This window comes from Bombyx mori, chromosome 8 (genome assembly GCF_030269925.1).
Source record: "Bombyx mori chromosome 8, ASM3026992v2".
NCBI classification, from domain to species: Eukaryota; Metazoa; Arthropoda; class Insecta; order Lepidoptera; family Bombycidae; genus Bombyx; species Bombyx mori.
The window spans coordinates 1,697,500-1,721,332 of NC_085114.1; the positions used below are offsets into that span (position 1 = coordinate 1,697,500).

The 23,833-nt window shown below is 37.1% G+C and overlaps 2 protein-coding genes across 7 annotated transcripts in view; one reads left to right on the forward strand and one right to left on the reverse strand.

The window, feature by feature from the left end:
- Positions 1 to 9,794, reverse strand: part of yellow-f (protein yellow-like) — a 30,150-nt gene extending 20,356 nt beyond the window's left edge. Inside the window, exon 1 of one of the 2 annotated variants that reach the window (XM_038012239.2) lies at positions 9,633 to 9,794. The gene's annotated coding sequence lies outside the window, so the exon portion shown is untranslated. Of the gene's footprint in view, positions 1 to 9,442 lie in introns of both variants that reach the window. The other variant, XM_062669535.1, reaches the window with a different exon arrangement.
- On the forward strand, positions 5,634 to 23,684 carry LOC101736799 (phosphatidylinositol-glycan biosynthesis class X protein). Of its 5 annotated transcripts, XR_009973608.1 has the most exons (6): positions 14,354 to 16,633; positions 17,462 to 17,618; positions 18,585 to 18,739; positions 19,331 to 19,484; positions 20,560 to 20,781; positions 22,649 to 23,684. XR_009973608.1 is itself a non-coding variant. In XM_062669643.1 (5 exons), exons 1-5 carry the CDS (start codon positions 6,022 to 6,024, stop codon positions 20,716 to 20,718), a joined length of 663 nt encoding a protein of 220 aa, XP_062525627.1. In that variant the 5' UTR covers positions 5,634 to 6,021; the 3' UTR covers positions 20,719 to 23,684. The 5 variants fall into 5 exon arrangements, 4 of the variants coding, with proteins under 4 accessions (XP_062525627.1, XP_037868487.1, XP_012545209.1 ...); XM_062669643.1 differs by lacking the exon at positions 14,354 to 16,633 and adding an exon at positions 5,634 to 6,059 and having other exon boundaries at positions 20,560 to 23,684; XM_038012559.2 differs by lacking the exon at positions 14,354 to 16,633 and adding an exon at positions 5,635 to 6,059 and having other exon boundaries at positions 17,474 to 17,618; positions 20,560 to 23,684.
- The last annotated feature ends 149 nt before the right edge of the window (positions 23,685 to 23,833 follow it).

Here is a 23,833-nt window from a genome sequence, read left to right on the forward strand (position 1 = left end):
TCTTTTGTGTGCACGTCTTTACATTCGCGCATGGTCTGCATCTACGTGCGTCTATTGTCTCCACCCAACACTGCTATTCCACAAAATGTAAGTTCACAGCACACGGATCTTTCTCCACAAATGGTGTTCTAGCTACATATGCCCGTTTTGCGTGTTCCCGCCCATCGCTTACTTAACCTAAGGTGGCATTCGCATTGCTGAAGTCATTTTTTTTTTGTTCTTAAGTTGTTACTGGAGCCTACAGACATCTACAGCGTAAATGCGCCACTCACCTTGAGATAATATAAGTTAATATAGTTACAACGGCTGCCCCACCCTTCAAAGCGAAACGCATTACTGCTTCACGGCAGAAATGGGCAAGTTGGTGGCACCTACGTATGCGGACTCACAAGAGGTCCTACCACCGATAAAAATGGCGACGGTAACCGCTGACCATCAGATGGGCCGTATAGTCGTCTGCCTGCAAGGGCAATAAAAATAAAAATATCTTGTATAGTAAGTTAACTTAAACGACAAATAATTAATTGTGGTACTAGTGAACAGTACATTAAATACCTTCGGTATCAGAAGGGCCTAACTTATGAGCCTTTAATTATGTCTCGTCAGGCAACTGTCTTATTTACATACAATTCAACATTATGTTTGTTGACACAGCGCGTGGTCCAGAAGGTCGGCAGTTGAAATGATTAAATGGAAAGGCCCGGAACCGAAGCGGAGGTCACGCAGATAAATTATAAAGCAGGAAGTTATCGAATTATTTCTTATTACCTTGGTGTAGGTTGTATTTTTAGCCGACCCGAAGATAAACCACTTTTTCAACTCTCATTTTAGTCGATCAAGCTAGGCTTTTGGTACACTGGTTTGGTTTGGTACCCGAGGGAATCCTTGAGGGACAAGTTTAAGGAAAAAAGTTCTAACTTTAGCGTCCCAATACATTTTTGTACGATCTTCTTACTCCACTCACGCCAATATAAGTCTTGTAATTGCACCGTTGCCGTTTGGTAGATAGTATTTTGAGGCCGCACGAATAACTCCTACAATCCTGCTATACAGTTATAACGTTCCTATTTGGAGGATAAGACTTGGGTAATCACTTAATATCATGTATGGTTACGAGACCATTTGGAAACGTTCTTGTTCAAACAATCAATGACGCAATTATTCATGTTTTGAAACGCCCTCCTCCCTGACCTAAGCTTCCACATCCCACACTTCAGTAGCTACCGATACGGGTACAATTAAAAATGACCTTATTATAATAATTCACGGACAATAATTAAAATGAACAATAGAAACTTGTTTACAAAACACGTACATATAATGTACGTCCTTAATTTAACTTTCAATTAAATAATAAATCAATTAGAACGACCCGGTCTGCTGAAGGTAACAGTTGAACAAACAGCGTGTCTTAGAAAACAATAATGTAATATTTCATTTTTGTAATGTGTTTATTCTGTGGTCGCGGATCGTTGCGCATGTTTCTGTATAAAAAGAAGAGAGGATCCGAAACGGGGATGAAGGTTTACTTCGGGGGTTGATGGAGTTCGTATAAGCGGCCACCGGTAATCATTATTAACATGACGAATGGACGCTACCGGTTTTACAATCGGCAAGAATTTACTACAACTCATTGGGTACTCCTAAAATCTAAATTAATGACTTTCACTCTCCTTTACTCGCGTTTTTGGAACCGGCTTCAAAAAAGGAGGGGGTTTGTTACCTCATAACTTTTGACTGGGTGATTCGATTTTGATGATTCTTTTTTTGTTAGAATGCTGACACTTCCCGTGTGATCTCCTTTCAATTTTAGTCCAGTTCTGATAATGGTGTACATGAGAAAAACATATATGTTAGTCTTAAATTTACATTAAGTACGTGCGCGACAAATAGATGAATAACTCAATTACTCAATATCACGCCAACCCATTTCGACGATTATTATTTTTAGTGTATATTAATTTGTATTGGAATATCTTTTTTTTAATATTTAAAGTCGGTTTTTGTTAAAGCATGTCTATTTACAGTTATTAATTAGCCAATTCGATTGGCGATCCCCACTAATGATGCATTCTGAATTTCATCTCTACGAATGCTTTCGCAGATTTGCGGCTTGACAATCTGCTATTACTTTCATAAAAATGATAGCAGAGTTGAGACTTAAAACGCATGAGTTTAGACGTAAAGTCAAGTTTATTCACGAATACTCACCGTTTCTTTCTTACATAGTAAAAGCAGAAGAGATAAGATAAGCCTAGACCGGAGCCCATAGACGAGAAAAGCATACATCCATGCACCGAGCTCTCATATAAAAGGTTATTGTGAATTCTTAGCGTCCACTGGGCCGCCGTGACCTACATGTGTAAATCAAAACACATATAACACAAGCTCGGATACGTGGATATGGTTTCAAACGAAATAATTCTTTGCGAACTTAGTTGCGGCAGAATATATTCAGCTGATCGGGCCTCTGTACTACATATTTATTACGCGAAGGCACCATGCTTTGCTGTTTCCGTTTAAAGAGCTCATGAGCGGATGCGGAGGCTCAGGGACAGGTCTGTTAAAATTTTAAGAATGCGTAGCATAATTAAGGGATATTATTCTCCGATTATGTACATATGTATGCAATCATACAGGTTAGCATTTACGATGATTAACCAACTTGGTGGTGGTAGGGTGTATTATGAGCTCCACAGGTGCTTTCCGCGTACTGTTATTGTATTAATTCAAATTCTTTTTTATTTACATTAAGTAGTCTATGGACTCTGAAAATCACTCAATCTCAGTAGCGTCATGGCGCTTCTCTACCCCTATACTGTCGACTATTAATGAGGCCGTCAGCGCAAAAGTAGCCTAACCCACAATTTTTCATAATCATGCTTATATGTATATTGCAACGTATTTAAAATATAATAAAATTTGATACAAAACCGGCCTGTCCATAGTTTCACCCATGGATTTTTGTGCCTACCTACCTTTTTACTTACTCAAATTCAAATTCAAGAAAACTTAAAACTCATTGCTCCATACTTAATGACTATGGTAAGCTTAGGCCACTATTGCGTTGACGGCCTCTATTATATAGCCGACCGCGACGAGGACGCGCCGGAAACATATCTTGTCCGATCCCCCGGCTTCACTCTCGGTGCTTTTAGTCCTCTCAAGCACTGGTCACCGTCCTCATCGGACTCGTCGATTACGACGAAGAGTTCGACGAGCGAACTAACCCATAGACACAGCCCACTGAGTTTCTAGCCGGATCTTCTCAGGGGGTCGTGACTCCGATCCGGTGGTAGATTCTGCGAAGCACTGCTCTTGCTAGGGCTGTTCACTGACCAAGTAACAATTAGGAAGGCTGAAGGCCCATCTAAAGATAAAACTGCGACAAACCTATTTGAGGAGCATATTATGTAGAGGTTACGGTCCACTGTTATGGCATATAGAGTCCGTAATAACGTGTCTCGTCCACTTCATTAATGGGTCTAAGTCTCAGTTGCATTGCATAAATAAGCAGAAGTCTGGTATTAACTCAAACGGGCTTACAATACACACAACCGATTAACGTCTTCACACTACCAACTTCATACTACTAAACCAGAAAGCTTAGCATACGGATTTCTCGGAACCTCTGAGTCTACCCAGAAACACGGTTGCTTTACCAGGGAGCATACCTCCAAAACAGAGCTGTACTTGAAACAACTGCGTTCGTCCACAGTGCCTTCCCAGAGATGATTTCTGCCGCGTATCCAATACCGTCTTTACCATAAGGACACACGGGGCCCGTGCCCAGGGCCCCCATTCTCAGGGGGCCCCGAAAGACCGACAATTTTTCTCACACGTTTATTCTCAAAACATTTTTGTCGGGCACAGTACACTTTTTTCACAAATCAGTAATCAGAAGGTATTAATAAGGCATATACTATGCCTATAATAGAAGATTTTGCTCAACAGAAATCCCGAAAGAAACCGTTATCGAAATCGTAACCAAAAAAACGACTCACAAGAGTCTCTTCTCTTCTCACGAAGGACTCACAAGAGGTCCTACCACCAGTGATTACGCAAATTATAATTTTGCGGGTTTGGTTTTTATTACACGATGTTATTCCTTCACCGTGGAAGTCAATCGTGAACATTTGTTGAGTACGTATTTCATTAGAAAAATTGGTACCCGCCTGCGGGATTCGAACACCGGTGCATCGCTTCAACACGAATGCACCGGACGTGTTATCCTTTAGGCCACGACGACTTCACCTCTTGGGAGTCCGCACGGGTAGGTACCACCACCCCGCCTATTTCCGCCGTGAAGCAGTAATGCGTTTCGGTTCGAAGGGTGGGGTAGCCGTTGTAACTATACTGAGACCTTAGAACTTATATCTCAAGGTGGGTGGCGCATTTACGTTGTAGATGTCTATGGGCTCCAGTAACCACTTAACACCAGGTGGGCTGTGAGCTCGTCCATCCGTCTAAGCAATAAAAAAAAAAATTTACATAATTAATTAGAAAGAAACGTCGTCCGCGGGGCATGTTATTAAACAAAAACTGTAATACAAGCCTTGCGCCTTGCGCTATTACTTCTTCAATACACGACGTTGTTCATTTGTTAATGTAAACCTAATTCTAAATTACATATTTTCAAAACTCGCACAGATTTTGTTGTATTGCATCGTAAAGTTAGATTTAAACGACTTCTGGCCCCGATATTCACTAACGTTGATTAAATAAGAAAACATTCTATTTCACGGCATCATGTGACTCTTCTCTTGATGTTGCTAGTGCAAGGTCGATAGTCGTAAGATCATGTTCACAGGTCATGTGATTATTACATGCGTTGCAATAAGCAACCGAATACCAACAGCAAAACGATTTAATATAGTTATTTTGAATGAGATTACAATTAAAATCAAACGATAATTCGAGTGTCATTTTTCTTATTCTGTTGCTGCGCTTGAGTGGGCTAAATTTTATATAAGTGAGATGTAAGGCAACCTATATTATTTCCCAGAGTTCAAACTACCTTCATACCGAATTTAATCGAAATAGCTTCTTTTTTTTATATATTTTATTGCTTAGATGGGTGGACGAGCTCACAGCCCACCTGGTGTTAAGTGGTTACTGGAGCCCATAGACATCCACAACGTAAATTCGCCACCCACCTTGAGATATAAGTTCTAAGGTCTCAAATATAGTTACAACGGCTGCCCCATCCTTCAAAGCGAAACGCATTACTGCTTCACGGCAGAAATAGGCAGGGCGGTGGTACCTACCCGCGCGGACTCACAAGAGGTCCTACCACCAGTAAGATAATAGTAGTAAGGTAAGTAATAACTTCAGTGATCTGGGCGTAAAACGTAAGAGATAAACTGAGCTCCTTTGATTATGTATTAATAATATGATTTGTTACGTAACTGAGCTGAGAGTAGGCAGCGGCTTGGTCGTACCCCTGGCATTGCTTTCCATGGCCACTCTGATGGTCTGTATACAAGTTTGCATACAACGGTAATAATTAAAAACTCTTGAATAGAACAGTAAAAAAATATATATATATATATATATATATGTCGTGGATAACGACTTTTAGTTGTCGTGGATAACGACTTTTAGTAATATTAAGACGGTGGTTTTGATTATTATTTTAAATGATGAAATGTTGTTTTGATAAATATCACAAAATGAAGGGTAGACTCCGTAACGCCACAGTATAAAATGGCGGTACGTGGACAGAGTCGTGGCATTCCGTGTCAGACAGTAATTCCGTCCGTCTCAGTCAGTGAGTCTCTGTCAGTCAGTCAGTCGGTCAGTCGGTCTGTCGGTATGTGCAACGAAACTGTCGGTTTATCCTGTCATTGTGAAAGTTGTGTGTGTTGAGTTTCAATAATTATTATTCAAAAGGTTTTATTGACTTTTTATAAACTGTGTTCAATCAAATACGAGTGATGACGGAACCTACCGCTCAGCCATCCCTGACGTGTGCTGACATATATATGTATATATATAATAATAATAATAATAAGAATTTTAATGAAACAAAGTCTTTATTCTGCTCCAAATCAATATAGGTATGTATGTCTAAATTTAAAAAACTACACGAAAGAGAAAATAAATATAATAGGTAGGTAAAATTAATTTAAATTTTGGAGTGTCGGTAATTACGGTCGATATTCGACCATCAGCCAGCACTGGCTATTTTAAATCATTTATAAAGTAAAGTAATAGTATTAGTAAATAATAGTAAGGTAGTCCTAACTTCTACACGTCAACAAAACTCCAATCACGCACGCATTATGTCATATGTGAGTACTGCAGCTTATTGGATATTTTGACCCAAAACGACACTAAATTAATCAAACACGGACGTTTTAACTAAAATTCTATTGATTTCCATCGTATTAAACTTAAATTGGCTTATTATCTTAAAGCTCTAATGTTCTATTCATATCAACTAAAAGCGGCGGTTTATTAAGAACTTGTTTTGGTAGTTTTAATCGTCAAACGATCTCATCTAGTAATAAACGATATTTAGCATTCAATTGACAATTGACAGATTTGCTACTTTTCAAACGGTGGAGTATGTTTCATATGATATCCGCCCGAAAGAACTCGGTATACGCATTATATTAATTAAATAATATTGATTTTATAAGCCTGTCGTTGAAAATCGGTTTGTATCATTCTAATAACGTAGATCATAAACGAATTAATCAATTACAATGTTTTTTTTTAAATTGAGATATGCAAAAACATTTATTTCCTCTTAAATGTTAACATACTTACTAAATGTCAAATTGAAACCTCTCAAAAGACACAGACTAGGCATTACTGAAGCGAACTATTGCCATAAATTCACGATTGACTTCCACGGCGAAGGAATTACATCGTGTAATAAAAATCAAACCCGAAAAATTATAATTTGCTTAATTACTGGTGGTAGGACCTCTTGTGAGTCCGCACGGGTAGGTACCACCGCCCCGCCTATTTCTGTCGTGAAGCAATAATGCGTTTCGGTTTGAAGGGCGGGGCAGCCGTTGTAACTATACTGAGACCTTACAACTTAAATCTCAAGGTGGGTGGCGCATTAACGTTGTAGATGTCTATGAGCTCCAGTAACCACACATCAGGTGGGCTGTGAGCTCGTCCACCCATCTAAACAAAAAAAACAAAAAATTAGGTGGCAACGAATCTGTCCCACTGGACATCAGTTGGAGACACTTATGAGAGACAGTGGACAGGCTGAGATAATGATGACGATGATTATCTATTTTAATTGCCATGTTGAATGTGTAGATTTGTAAAATATAATGTAAGCATCTCTGTTCGGAATCGAAGCAAAATCGCATGAATTTCTCGCAACCTCGTCCTACTAAGAGGAATCGGATAACATACATAATTCATACATGGCTATGTCTATTTTGTAGGTATTCCACTTATAGTTTATACAGCCGCCCGTTTGAGAGCATTCGCTACGGGTATTGACTTTAAGCTGGTAGGTAATCGTTGGAGGGATAATTTTTAAACTAGAACTGTGCCGGTTGCATCCCTTAGTTAGCAGGAGCTAAGCCAAGGCCGAGCAAAGGTTTCATCTGTCGGGTCAAACGAACGATGGGTGGACGAGCTCACAGCCCACCTGGTGTTAAGTTGTTACTGGAGTCCATAAGCATCTACGACGTAAATGCGCCACCCACCTTGAGATATAAGTTCTAAGATCTCAGTATAGTTACAACGGCTGCCCTATACCCTTCAAACCAAAACGCATTACTGCTTCACGGCAGAAATGGGCAGGGTGGTGGTACCTACCCGCGCGGACTCACAAGAGGTCCTACCACCAGTAATTACGCAAATTATAATTATGCAGGTTGTATTTTTATTACACGATGTTATTCCTTCACCGTGGAAGTCAATCGTGAACATTTGTTGAGTACGTTTTGTTTGATAGCTGCAATCTGTGTCTTGTAGGAAGCATTTACGTTGGAAACCTTCACGTAGCTCACGGGCGACCCTCATGGCCCGAACGGTTCAGTTTAACTTATTCATGTGCGGTTCAACGTGTTAAAAAAAAAGAAAAACAAACTATTTAACCTATTTCCACTGTACGCTTTAGTAAAGGAAAAAAATAAACACTAAATTGTTTACGTCAGGTATCTGAGCAAGAATCTGAGCATAGGACGGACTTGTTAGACTGCAACTTTAGTTTGGAGCAACTTCATCTGATATACGTATCAGGTTTTTTTAATGTGACAACTATATTGTATTGTCACACACAATGCGTCTACTTACGCAATTGTTGTAACACGTGACACGTTGCGAAATTAAAAGCCCGTTCTACAATATAGAGCGATGAATTACATTTGCATAGATTAGTGAACTCTAAATTGTCAATCAATTAGTGTTGTGTTTTAAAAATCATGTTTCTCTGCCGAGCTATCGAGTTCTGGGATTAATCTTACAGGTCACCCCTTGACTTGCGCAACAGGACTGTAAGGTTAGAATCGAATGATAAAATGATAATGATTATCGCTTTGACTGAGTCTAAAATATTACTGGTGGTAGGACATCTTGCGAGTCCGCGCGGGTAGTTCCCATCACCGTGCCTATATCTGCTGTGAAGCAGTAATACGTTTCGGTTTGAAGGGCGGGGCAGCCGTAGTTAAAATGAGACCTTAGAACTCATGTCTTTGGCCGTGAACTCGTCCACCCATATATGCAATAAAAAAATATTTCGACAATGTCAACGGCAGTAATGAAGTTGGCCGCTCTTTTATCTAAAAACGTGATCTGCCTCATATGTTTGAATAATTTGATCGTTATTTCAATGTATGTGTAACATTTTATAACAAGGAAATATTATGTATTACGACAGTATGATTATAATTCGAATCCTTGATTTTTAAATTATTTGATTAGCGATTCTCGAATTTAAATTTATTTAATTAGTTGTTAGTGCACAGATAAAATATATTCGCATACATAATATCGTACCTATTTATTTTCGTCAAAAACCATTCTTGTGACATTTTGGGGCCAATTCGTCAGCCGAACTATATTTTGATTAAATGCAACACATAATATTAATTTGCATACGAACAAATTTTAATTAAATTACATATACATAAAGTAAGTTTGTTTATTAATACCTTTAAATCATAATTTAATAATAGTGAAACACTGTTGAATTTAATTAGAAAATTGCAGGTAGAGATACAAAAGATCTTTGAACCTTCTACCATGGCACCTGTTACATTGCCATTTTTAATTAGAATTTTCTCAAAATACCTACGCAGTAACAAACTTTAATTTGAATTTAGTATTTAGATGTTACTCTTTGGACTATTAGGTATTCAAGTTATATTTTTTTCTTTAAAGCTGTTTACAAAGCTCTAATAAACTAGACGTTGACAATAATATGTAGGTACTGTTGTTTAATCAAAACTTGAACGATACAGACCTTGTAAAGCTTTTTTTCTTGCGTTTTGTGATGAACCACTTATCAATCCAATGATTCAATTGTATAATACAGTTTTATATTTACGACAGTAAATAGTCAGGCTTCGTGACGTCATGTTTAATTCCCCCTCAAATTCGCACGGAACCAATAAGCCAATGATTAGTTACGAAAATAAAATTTAAAAACTAACCTCAAATTTCGTTTCGTCCCGTTGAGCAAAAGCAACAAAAGTTTATCGCGCGTAACAGGCACGTATGTATGTGAAAATGTTTTATTTATACGTTAACTAACACACGTACCTCCTGATGTGAGGTTACACGTAAACTGAGGTAACACAACCGGCCTCACTCGCCGATTGTTGTACTGATCACCGCGCCATTACCACTTGAATTCGTTTTGACTTCGAAAAGTTTGACAAAATGTTTTTCTAGAATTTAATAGACACAAGGGTTTAGTACGAGGAATCCATTTTTTTAATGTCGGCCGTTTAGTAATGAACAAAATTAAGACTTATTAAATTAGTACTAATGATATTTTCGTACTGAAAAATTATCATACATCATTGGTCCGAAAGTTGAAAAGTCAATTGAAGTGAATGAATTGTCTGAAAGTAAGCAGCGTCATTCATCGGTAACTATTTTAAGGGTCGTGAACTCCTTTTCTCTTTCCTCTTCTCTCTCTATGAAGACTTTCAACATACGCATCATTTCATAACCAACACAATATCAAGCGCAAACAAGATGCTTTGATCTGCTAGTTAACATAGATATCATAAGGTTGAGCCATAGTTTAAATTATCTTGCAATCGACGCTTAAATAAATATACTTGCCAGTCAATCACGTTCGAAAAGAATTCGAAATGCGTAAAGCTATCGACTTATTGAAGCATCGTAGTACCCATTATAAAATCAGAACTCGGTTGACGAAACATTCAAGGCTTTCGGAGACATTCCTCATAGAAATTTACCATATTACGAAAGTACTACGCATAGAATTATGGTCTTAATTCGATCGCGGGAGCCTTGTAATTAATTTGACAAATGTTTTTTTTTACATGCAGTCTCGTGGCCTAAGAATATTGAGTTTTTATAAGTCGCGTGAGCCGGTTCGAGATTGGCCTAGATTTTCTTCAATAATTTTTGCGTAATGCAGAAACTATTAATGATCAGTATGTATCTTCTTCAGTTCTCTAAATGGACAGACGATCTAACGGCTTATCCGATACTGTATGCCTATGGGAACGCATTGACATCGCAACGTGAATGATAGTACTTTAAGATTCAATTATGAGTTGAAATTTCAATTCTGTAATACGAAATTGGAATACATGATTGCTTTTTGTAGAAAGTTACAGATAGAAACTCATGAAGTGTCAAATTAAAAATAAACGGTTTATTTTCGCTATACGAAATAATCCCTTGCCGTAGAAGAGGTTCATAAAACAAACGTTTTGTGTGTCTAATGAGAAAACTGGGTAACTGTACAAGTGGAATAGAATCAAATATAAAATATAAGAGGCTATTACAACTACGCACCGACAGGTAGGTGAGCTCATGAGGCTCAATCTGAGATAGCTTGTGAGCAGTGTTTTGTTCAGCCTACTATTTGTATTTGCTCCAACTAGGCGACTTGAGCCAAGTCTATATTGTACAACTGCTGTCCTCTTCTAACTTTGTTTGCAATGCAAATAGCATTATTAGCATAGACATTAATATGTGATTAATACCAAAAACATCAAATAAGAAAAGTTTTTTGTAATGTCAGTGGAATATCATTCTTCATGCTCAATATCTTTTTTTTTTTTGGAACACGTTTCTGTGTGCTGATGTATAACCGTCATTCAAGGTGGCGCCACAGTAGCAAGTGGAAAGATTTTAAAAACAGCGCAATAAACTATTAGAGTAGGATACTACATTTAAAAGGAAAGAGACATTCCCTACCTAAGTAATAATAAAAATAAATAGTTGAGATCATAAAAACTGCATATTTTTTAACTACACAAGTCACGAAAAATATTAAAATTGTCAACTCAGCACACTTCACTCTCTTTAAAACTGCTATGAATGAATGAATGAATGATTTATTTTATTTCAGACAACAATAAGTCCGTATGTGTACATAGTATCATTGAAACATACTTAAAATTAACAAAGGCAATCAAATAAAAAAGATACATTTATTAAAAGTAGTTATCAGTTGAATACATTTCAAATAATCCATTTCACTGATACCTACTTCGAACCAACCATTATTATTATTATTATTGTTTAGTCCGCAAGTGAACCGTGGTACAATGGTTCAAGTACCGACAGTCATAACGGTCTGTAAATGCCTTCAGGATGCTGTTATATATATATGTTCATATCATTTCCACTTCCTGGAGTAGCGCTGTTTCGTTGAGTCTTCCAACAATAACTTGCTGTTTACATGTGACTCCTTTTTCAATTTGTTCCCTATACAAGATAGTGCTCCTTCGCTCTACCCTCCATAGTTGTTATGACTATCTAATCTTGACTATCTAATAATCTAAACTTAATAGTTCTGCTTTAGAGTACAGTTCAGTTAAAAAAAATTATAATTAGAATTTATAAATTTACAAACATAATAACATTTAAATTAATTTATAAATTTTAATAACAACTTTACAAACGAATGGCAAATGGTAACACTGTTACCGTGTACGGTGGGCTGAAAGAGGACAAAGACGTCACCAAAAATCATTGTTGAATTTTAAAACGATCATCTATAAATTTAATTAAATCATTGTCACCTTAACATAGCATCATCATGGTTACGACTTAAAAGCAGACATTCCGACGTCGTCGGCACATCGGAATCTTAAAACAAAGCACACACTGTACTGCTCACATTGTATTCGTAATCTTCACGGGAATTATCATTGGATAACTTCATATTGTATAACAGACGGACGACAGACTAACCTCCACTCATTATAGAGACGATGTTAGGGTAATTGTGAATTAAGCGAAACCTGGAGTCAAAATCGTTGCACTCCCAAAAAAAAAAGCCCATCTGGTGGTTACTGGAGTACTGGAGTGGTTACTGGAGCCAATAGACATCTCCAACGTAAATGCCGCCACCCACCTTGCGATATGAGTTCTAAGGTCTCAGTATAATTACAACGGCTGCCCCACCCTTCAAACCGAAACGCATTACTGCTTCACGACAGAAATAGGCAGGGTGGTGGTACCTACCCGTGCGGACTCACAAGAGGTCCTACCGCCAGTAAAAAATAAGGAAATATGAAAAAATTAATTTGTTTTGGTAGACCTTTTTGTTTAGAAATTACGAATACATTAAATTACTTTGCATAATCAATGAAGGGTGAGGTAGTAATAGGTTGGGGAAAGTCTTTTCGCATTATAGTATGTATGAACTTGTAATAAAATCTCTTTGGCTATACTATTTGTAACTGGCTGGTTTTGGTATCATCAAAAGTTTAAATTTTAAGTGTTATTACTCGATTCTCTCGATATTTTATAAAAAAACTTGGTTTGATTTACTAATGTGTTTTTCATTATATACCGTTGATTGAATATTAAGTCAATTTTGAAACACTCAAGATGATTTTCACAATAAAAATGAATTTAAAAGTAGTCTGTGAGACGTCATGTCCATTATAGTGTTATAAATTTGGCGTGTCACCAGTTAAAGGTTAAAGAAGATAATTCCAAATTCAAATTAGGAAAATGTGTGATTTTTATTTATTTTTCACACTGTCAAGATGAGTGAATCTAATTAAGAAATTCGATACATTTTAAAATTTTACTACAAAAAAGGTAAAAATGCAATGCAAGCCGTGAAAAATATTGGCGATGTTTATGGACCTAGTGCAGTATCTGTGAGAGTAGCACAAATTTGGTTTAAGCGTTTTCAATCCGGCAATTTTGATGTCAAAGATGCACGTCGCTCTGGTCGCCCTATTACGGATAAAACGGATGCCATTTTTGAAAAAGTGGAGCAAGATCGGCATATCAGTAGTTACGGCGTAGCTGAACTGGGAATTGACCAAAAAACAGTTTTGGCGCATTTAAAAAATAAGTGTTTGTGTGTATATAAGTCACACACGGTAGAAGCTAAAGTTATTCCGGTCACCGTTCTCGTCGAACCCGTCGCTTGCGACGAAGGGCTCGACGAGTAAATTAACTCTCAGACACAGCCCACTGAGTTTCTCGCCGGATCTTCTCAGTGGGTCGCGTTTCCGATCCGGTGGTAGATTCTGCGAAGCACGGCTCTTGCTAGGGTTCGTGTTAGCAACATCGTCAGGTTTGAGCCCCGTGAGCTCACCTACTAAAGTTAGGGTTACGCTGACATAGCCGCTAGGGCTATCAGCTTAGGTAGGAAAAAAAAAAAAAAAAAAAAAGCTAAACTTCTAAACATAAGATTAATCGCAAGGGTCAACTACCAAACACTCCACTCACAGTGCATTGGAGCAGCCTCGCTCTCGGAAATCGCCTGCACGATCACGGTATCTGTCCCATCTTAGTATGAAATACGAGAACGTCTATCAACTGTGTAACATCTCGTCATCGTGATCAGGAATTGTTGAATTTACGTGCAGCGACATCTGTTGATAACAAACTAAATAGAAATAATTGTAAATCATATTTTATAGTATGAGGTAGCGCCCTCTGTGAATTGATATTTTAACTTCACGTTTAATTTTTTCGTTTCATCGAGTTTGAAATCACATCACAACGATTCTAAAGAAGTTTAACTTCAAAAACTGGGTAGTACACAAAAAAGCTCGATATTTGGGTACCTCACGAGCTCACTGAAAGAAACCTAATGAATCGTGCACTCATTTGTGATTCTTTATTACGACGTAATGAAACTGGAAGAAACTAATAACTGGTGCAAAAAAAAAAAGCCGCAGATAGGCAGAGAATCGACGCTTTTGAGATGTGGTGCTGGCGACGTATGCTACGAATACCATGGACGGCCCGCCGCACCAACATATCTATTCTCAGGCAGTTAAAAATAGAAAAGATTCAACGTCTATCCACAATCTGCCTACAAAGAATATTGCGGTATTTTGGTCATGTTGCACGTAGGGATACCAGCAATTTGGAACGCCTTGTGGTGACCGGTAAAATAGAGGGAAAAAGGCCTAGGGGTAGAGGTCCCAAACGATGGTCGGACCAAATAGCGGAGGAACTGGGGATACCTATCAGCGACGCACTCCATCGGGCTGCAGGGCGGGATCGATGGAGACGGTTGGTTGACGAAATCGGACGGAGTCACGATCCTCAGCAGTGAGGAACCGATCGAAGAGAGAGAGAGAATAACTGGTGATGAAAAGTGGATCATGTACGACAAGAATGTGCGAAAAAGGTCGTGGTCAAAGGCCAGTTAGGCTTCACAGACTGTGGCGAAACCCGGGTTAACTCACGACAAGGTGATGATGTGTGTGTGTTGAGATTGGAAGGACGTTATTCATTATAAACTGTTACCACCAGGCAGGACCATCGATTCTGAACTCTACTGCGAACAACTGATGAGATTATAGCAAGAAGTTAGGAGAAAGCGGCCGGAATTAATCAACGGAAGGGGTGTGGTTTTTCATTATGATAACGCTAGACCTCACACATCTTTAGCCACTCAGCAAAAATTAAGAGAGCTTGGCTGGGAGGTGTTAATGCATCCGCCGTATAGTCCTGACCTTGCACCTTCAGATTTCCACCTGTTTCGGTCTCTTCAGAATTCTATAGGCATTGTCACAAGTCCAAGATTAATATTTTTCACTCTGATTGATACTGAAATATCGGAGCTTTTTAAGAAAACTATCGAAATATGTTATTATAAATAGTTGTCCGCTAGAATAAAAATAAAAACATGGTAAATAAATGAAAGGTTCAATAAAATTGAAACTAAGATAATTTCTACCTTCGTTAAACGTTTTATTACGAATAAAACCCTTTACAGTTAGGATGGACTTTTTGTGGGTATCAAGATGTGAATTATTTGGCTTAGTGTGATTTAATATATTTTTAAATATTTTAAAGTTTAATGCTAAACATCCGCGAAAGTGTGCACATGTGAGAAGATCGCTGTACAGGACTTTTTGTCTTATTTCACTTTCGTCTCATTTGAATTCCATTTCATTTCATTCCTAAATCAATGGACACGTCGATCGATTGTTGTGCTCCTTTCACTGATCTATAGGTTTTTTAAGGACTTTATGACCTGGTAACTAAGACCATGTCTTATTTTATTTATATTCATATTTTTATGAAAAATGATATTATGGAGTGAAATGAAATGAAGATGATTAATTTGAGACATTAATCAACTGGGATGAAATTAAATGAAATGATATGATAAAGGATGAAATATAGTCTCAGTAAAATGGTGATCACTACTGAGAGTTTTTCAGTGGACTTTTTGGAGGATCCCGAGAAGGTACGTCCAGCGGCTTTGTTGCATTTTCTCACATTTGTGCACTTTCACAGATATCAGTTAATAAATCAACGTTATTACACATTTAAACCTGAAGAAATACTAAAGAGACAATATTAAACAAATCACACAACTTCACTCCTCGCGTTCCCGTCAAAAGTCCTGATCTATGGTTCTTACTACCACGTCAAACTTCTCGGGATCCTCCAAAAAGTCCACTGAAAAAATCTTAGTAAATGACCACCATTTTACTGAGATTATATTTCATCGCATATCATCTCATTTCAATTCATTTCATTTCATCCCAGCTGATTAATGTCTCAAATTAATCATCTTCATTTCATTTCACTCCATAATATCATTTTTCATAAAATGAATATGTATAAATTAAAATAAGACATGACTTAAAGGTCTCAGTTACCAGGTCATAAAATCCCTTAAAAATAAAAATACCTTACCTCCACTTTGAATCTTGATTTACTGCGGCTGTGCAGAAACTGCATTTGTGCAAGTGCAATAAAATAGGTAGTATTTTATCAAAACAACACTGCGTCGCCGCAGAATGGGTATTGATTAATTCACAATTTGAATAAATACCGTAAGCCCAGCAAAATTTGTTTCAACTTTTCAATTTTAAGTAAATATGTTGACAAATATTTTTAGTTTTCGAATATGTATCGTTGTTTTTGTTGCAATCAAAGTTTTTTCGGCCAGTAAATGTGATTATGATGTGAAAATAGCTCAGATACTCATCAATGATGGATATCACAGGTACCTAGAGCATCTAAAGTAACATTAGTAGCAAAAATTGAGGCATAAGATTTTCTGTTCGTTGTATATGAATGATCTATCCGATCTAGCCGATCTGGTGTAAAGTGGATAATGGAGCCCTCAGACACACCTTGTGAATACGGCTACAGACGCACGTTAAGGCAAGATGTTGTAGACTCAACTCCATTGTACAACAGACATCCAATCTCCCAAACCATAGTTCATAGATAGCTCGCAAACAGGAATGGATGGGACAACGGCACTTAGCCCCCCGTGCCCTCAATACGCCCTACCACCAGTAAATAGTTGGCGATCACAGTGCACTAGTACTGAAGTGATTACTGCTGCTCATATTCTGGTGAATTATTTAGTAGCTTTACACCCACTAGAACAGTCATTTAAATGATTGAATGATTTTAATTTCAATAAATACAGCAGCGAATTCAACAAGTACTCAGTTTTTTTTTTTATTGCCTTTGTAGGCAGACGAGCATACGGCCCACCTGATGGTGAGTGGTTACCCATGGTCGCCCATGGACTTCAGCAATGCCAGGGGCAGAGCCAAGCCGCTGCCTACCGTTAAAGTTTTTATGCCGTAAAGCTTTTATATATACTAGAGTTTTAAAAACCATAATCAAAATTATAGAGACATAGATTCAAATTTATTATTTTCATAGTAAAATTTTAAACAGTCGATAGACTAATTAAAAATTAAAACTTTTCTGATAAACATTATAATTTATTATTAGAAAACTTGTAATGATTCAGAGAACAAAAAAAAAGTTAATTATTAAACTTGCTGAACACACCTTAGGACATAATTTGAAGGCATCATTACAGGAACCTAACCTACCACATAATTTTCAATGAGGATTCAGAGTCAAAAGGTATATACAATGGATGCAGAATTGGCCTCGACCAGTACCTGCCTGCTGGGGTGTTTGTTAATCCTAATGAACTGAATGAGTTCAATCGTCTGGAAAGGGTATACTTTTTTTACTTGATAGCTCTATTATGTTTTATCATATTAAGCATACATGTTGGGTACCATCAGCGAATCTGTTTTTATATCACCAGCACTTTATAATCCTTTTTATGAAAAGGAGAAAAAATTCCCTCAGAAATACACTACAAGCTCTGATGAGAATAACATGTAGAACAAATGTGAGTTTGAGAGGTGAAAGGCCATTTGGCTTAAAGTTTAACATTTGGAAAAAAAAAACATGACAATAGCGGTAGGCAGTGGCTTGGATCTCCCCTGGCATTGCTGAAGTCCATGGGCGACGGTAACCACTCACCATCAGGTGGGCCGTATGCTTAGCCTATAAAGGCAATAAAAAAAAAATTGAGCTATTTCAATGTGGTAAAGTTAATTAAGGTTCAATTAAAAACATCGAGTTGTTGATACTAATAGCCAATAAAAAAGACCTTTAATTATAAAGAGAAATGTTGCTTAAACCAAATATGCAATATACCCTCAATGTGATGGTAGCTATTTATTTATTTAAATTAAAAGCTGCTGATTACAACAGACAGAGGAATAAGTATTTATACTATATTCTATCATCATAAGGTCTACTTACAAAAAATGCTACCTGTCTGAGGATCCAACAAGAAAGTTATCCAATTAAATTTGGGTTTGTAAATGTCTCATAACAGGATACTATATTCTATCACCATAAGGTCTACTTACAGGGGGTAATTATCTAGAAAAAAATGCTACCCATCTGAAGATCCAACAAGAAAGTTATCCAATTAAATTTGGATTTGTAAATGTCTCATAACAGGATACTATATTCTATCATCATAAGGTCTACTTACATGGGGTAATTATCTAGAAAAAAATGCTACCCATCCGAGGATCCAACAAGAAAGTTATCCAATTAAATTTGGATTTGTAAATGTCTCACAACAGGAGACTTTGAATTAAATTATTTGTTTCAAATTTCAGTTGAATGCATTTCCGAGGGGTCGGGTCAACATAGAGCTACCAACTGAAGAAGCAGAACCTATAAATGTGTTCATTATAAGTGAATTGACTGATGATGAAATACAAATGTGGCTACCAGTTCATGCTCGGTATCACGAATCTGTATCTGGTGGAGGGTAAGCATTTTCTTTGTGATGAGTACATGAGAGCTTGACTAAAAAGGTCAAAGTCTTAATTAGGTTGAGTTGAAAGGTTTGGCTGGTTTGTGGGTGAAATACGGTACTGATAATTCTAGATGTCTTAGTTACTTTATTCTTAATTCTAGATTACATAGACCTTACTAATATTTATCTTTAAGATAATCCTTTACTGTTTCACATTCAATAGTGGCATATTATTCATCTCAGAAGTCTAAAACTGCGATACTTTAAGACAAATATTTTTAGATGCCCCTAAACATGTACGTTGTTAAAGTTAAGGCATTTAATTATTGTATAAATAAAAAAAATAATAAAAAACTATACAAGTCTTTATTTGTTATAGAAAATTTACAAAATTCTTCATCAACAATAAAATATAGGCAAGTAATATGATACTGCCATCTACATGAGCAATGAGAAACTAATCGAAACGAAGCCATCTGGTGGCCGACGCCCGTAAACATTTTTGTTGAATCCTTGACTTGCTTATCTATAACTAATGTATGTGTATTATCTATGATTCGTCTATCAGAATAAGTTCTAATAATATGTATTCTCTTTTTTTAGGATGGTACAGTATGACATAGGACCCCCGAAAATGTACCTATATTGTGCTGATCGTAGACTGGACGTGTGCGACCGCAGTGTGTCACCATCTGTCACTTTGACATGTAACGGTGGTGTCAAGATGTGCTCGTGGAGAGATATACCTTACACTGTGGTTTGTTTTTTTCATGTTTTTACCTGTAAGTCAACATGAGCTCACACTCAAGCTAAACTGAAACCTATAGACAACACCAATGCCGCTGACTATCTTAACTGATAAGATTCAGGTCCAAATTATGTAATGATGTGATGTGGATGATTACTGGTGGTAGGAACTCTTGTGAGTCCGGGCGGGTAGGTACGCCCTGCTTATTTCTGCCGTGAAGCAGTAATGCGTTTTGGTTTGAAGGGTGGGGCAGCCGTTGTAACTATACTGAGATCTTAGAACTTATATCGCAAGGTGGGTGGCGCATTTACGTTGTAAATGTCCATGGGCTCCAGTAACCACTTAACACCAGGTGGGCTGTGAGTTCGTCCACCCATCTAAGCAATAAAAAAATATTTTTTTGATATACCCTCTGTAGGATGGTGATAAACATCCTTTTTCGATTAATGGTTGGGCTAGGACATTGCCGCTTAGCTAGGACAGGTGAGCGAACTCAAAGACTCGCCCGAAGCCTCACAGCCACATAGACATCGTTGAATAGCTGTAACCAACATGTATGCATATAATGTATGATATTTTACATCAAAATAAAGCTTAGCCTAGTAAAACATAGTATAGCACAAATTGAGTTGCTCTATAAAGAGAAACAACATTTAAAGCTATTGCTTCACCACTTTGTGTGTTTTATATATTTCAATATTCAAAAATGTTTTAATATTTCTAATGTTTCAATATTCAAATTACCATTTATGACACCTGTATAATATATTAACCTCTTTTAAGATTTATTTCATAAATCCTATGGAGGTTACAACACTACATAGTATAAAACAAAGTCGCTTTCTCTGTCCCTATGTATGCTTAAATCTTTAAAACTACGCAACGGATTTTGATGCGGTTTTTTTTTATAGATAGAGTGATTGAAGAGCAAGGTTTATATGTATAATAACATCCATTAAATAGTGGAGAAATCAATAATAAATTACAGTTTCCGAAGCGAAGCGAGGGCGGGTCGCTAGTACATTATATTATAGTGTGTATTCCTGCTGTGTTAATTATAAATAAATAACATTCTTATTTTCAGTTGACAGATCCTCTCGTGTGGCGCGTTCCAGTCGGGAACTCCAACCACTTCTACATCATCGGCATAGGTACAGCATTCGCCATAATGGTCGGCACCACAATGGTGATCAGAGCGATGCATGACCACATTTTGAAGCACCGACGTCTGATTATACGATGATTTTGTGGGCGTCTCACAATGCGAAGGGCGGTTGATGCTTGAAGTTCACCACCACGTTCTGTTGTTAGTATGTTAAAATATAGAATGTATTTGACCTGCCCATGAAGACTCCACATGTTAGCTACTTAAGTTACTGGACACGTCAATTATATATTTTTTTAATTTTATTTATTTATGTACACACCAAAAAAAAGAAGACATAGTACAGAGTAATAGGAAAATTATGTACAAAGGCAGTGCTTATTTCTTTAAGAAAACTCTTCCAACAAACCTGCGAGAGGATTATGAGAATAATAATTAAAAGTGATGAGTAAAATAATAAAAACAACATTGACTTCCTGTCAAAGCCATTTGCCATTAAGCCACAAACAATTTTTAAATGAAACTTCTTTAGGGGCGTTGAGAGTAAAATTTAATTCTCTAGTTACGGCTAGAGAGAAAAGATTAGAGATGAAACGGATATCCGGTAACTGTTAGGTCCACACATGATTTCACTATCCGGCCGGATACCGGATAGTAAATCAGTATCCGGTCGGATTTAGAATAGTAATATTAAAAAAATAGCATGGTTATACAAAAGGCAAATAATACCACAATAGGCTATGGACAACTTTTATTTTTATAATCGCACGTCAAAAGTGATTGTTTTATCAATTAGTTTGTTTAATACTCAAAATTAACAAGTGGCAAATTGTAGTGAATGAATACCAAATCGTCGTCGTACCGAGTCGTCGCGATCTTCGCTTACGTGCAACAACACCCGAACGCGCACCAATATTTCCGAAAGGGTCGAATATTCGGTAGCCGAATATCCGGCGCTCCGGGCTCGCACCTTGCTGAATATTCGGTATCCGCTATCCGGCCAAAGAATCCGGCCGGAGAAAGCGAGCTAGGTCGTTTCTCTTATACACATTCTGTTTACGGGCGTCGGCCACTAAATGGCTTGTTAATATTTTCTCATTGCTCCTGTAGATGGCAGTAACATATTAACTCCTTTTTTTCAATGAAGGATTTAAAACATATATAAATATATAACATATCGACGCTTGAGAGGCAAACGTGACTAAGCGACAATGCGTGAACTTTACACTAGACTAGTTTAAAGTTGAAATACCTGAAAACAAAATTTATTTTGTCGAATCCAGCTGTAGTAGAATCTAGCTAGTAGCTCTAGGATTGAAATGATTTTAATAGACCTAGAAATATATTTTTTTTGCGCATCGAATATGGTCATTGCCTATCATTTTTGTACAAAGCAGTTATTGTCGCTTAGTCACGTTTGCCTTTCAAGCGTCAATATATAAATGGCGAGGGGTCGTTTCTTTTATACAAAACATTCCGTATTATAAAATAAATTTGATATAAGGATAAAAAATTAAGAAAACCACAATACACTGCAAAAGAAGTTTCACTTCTTTCACATGTTTCAAGTTGCATACACACCATAATTTTTTTTAAATATTAAATTTGTTACTTCATTTTTCTAGAAAGCTCTCTCCAGTAGTGTTAATAGGTAGTCTTTGTTAAGTGAGTTTTTTTAGCACATTTTAAATAATAATGTTGAAGTGGTAAATAATATTTTTGAGGCTCTTGGAAATTTTAGACTGCAATTGTTTTTAGTGATTCCTCTAAAATAAGATTAAAAAGTAATAAGTGTTTTTCGGACTATGATGTATACATGCAGATGCATTTACGCGCAATTGTAACATAGTTTAAAGTTTTAATACTGTTATGTTTTTTTTACTGGTGGTAGGACCTCTTGTGAGTCCGCACGGGTAGGTACCACCGCCCTGCCTATTTCTGCCGTGAAGCAATAATGCGTTTCGGTTTGAAGGGTGGGGAAGCCCTTGTAACTTTATTGTATACCTTAGAACATGACATGCTTCTAGGTGCTATCTTCATCTCCCGAGATAAAATCTTTTGCTTTCAGACAGGATTTCTTCGAATTCTTTCCCTTGCTGCTTTGACCACCTTTTTCGTACGAACACTACGTGGACGGCGAGATCTTTTTCTGTCACAAACAGAGGAGGTCTCATTGCACCTATTAATAGCCCGGTACACAAACATTTTACTAATACCAAGCGTATGGAGAGTTTTAAAAATTGCATTTGGCTCCATACCTACATTGTGTAATGCAATCACAGCGATTCGGTTCTCTTTATCACCCCACTCCATTTTAATATCGCAAAATATTGTACAATGTATTGGCGCCAAAATGAGAAAACTCAATGAGCAATCATATAAAAATAACAGATTCCAAATTCAAATGTAATATTTTGTTTATTTTTAATTATAACAGTATTTATGGCCAGACTAAGTATTAAAATAAATCAGGAAGCTATAATAATAAAATTATTTACTCATTCTAAAAAGAGAGGTCCGCTGTAGTCCAAGATATTTTAGTCGATCCTATGGTTTTAGTCTTAAATCATGCCGCCATCGCAAAATTGAACCCATTTTATTCTGTAAAGAGTAGACCGTAACTACTTCGTAATGATATGATCGTAACTATAATCGTTAAATGTAACTACAGTATATACTCAGATCTTAGAACTTATATTTCAAGGTGGGTGGCGGCATTTACGTTGTAGATGTCTATGGGCTGCAGTAACCTCTTAACACCAGGTGGGCAGTGAGCTCGTCCACCCATCTAAGCAAAAAAAAGGTGGATCAAAGCGAGAATGTTGCTCCATCCCTAAGACAGGGTTGAAATCCCAATTCCATTGTACTACGGCTGCCCCAGCCTTAGTAGCGGAATGCATGATGGCTTCCCAGCAGAAATATGCGGACTCACAAGACGTCCTAACACTATATTTTTTTTTATGTTATTAGAACTGTGTCCATAGTATTAGAAGTTTTAAATGTTCGCCATTCCGTATAGTTTTAACAGGGCTACATAAACAATAATATCTAGTCGTAATTCTAAGAGAATGTAATATTAAAACGAATAAAGTTGTTTCATTGAATTTTGTTTTAATTACGAGTGACTATTTTCCTAATTCTCTTCGAGTGAAATTTAATTAAGCAAAGGCACTATGTCCAGGATTCGAAAGTAGAGCCCCGGTACAGTACTCTAAATCAATGACCACTACAACGAAAAACGGCAGAACTAGGA

Excerpts from the sequence above, each read along its gene's own strand:
- LOC101736799 (XM_012689755.4), top strand. The coding sequence starts at position 16,506 with ATGTTGACAAATATTTTTAGTTTTCGAATATGTATCGTTGTTTTTGTT. Across the intron at positions 17,619-18,584 it reads AGTTCAATCGTCTGGAAAGG|TTGAATGCATTTCCGAGGGG; the intron begins GTATACTTTTTT and ends TTCAAATTTCAG. Across the intron at positions 19,485-20,559 it reads GAGATATACCTTACACTGTG|TTGACAGATCCTCTCGTGTG; the intron begins GTTTGTTTTTTT and ends TCTTATTTTCAG.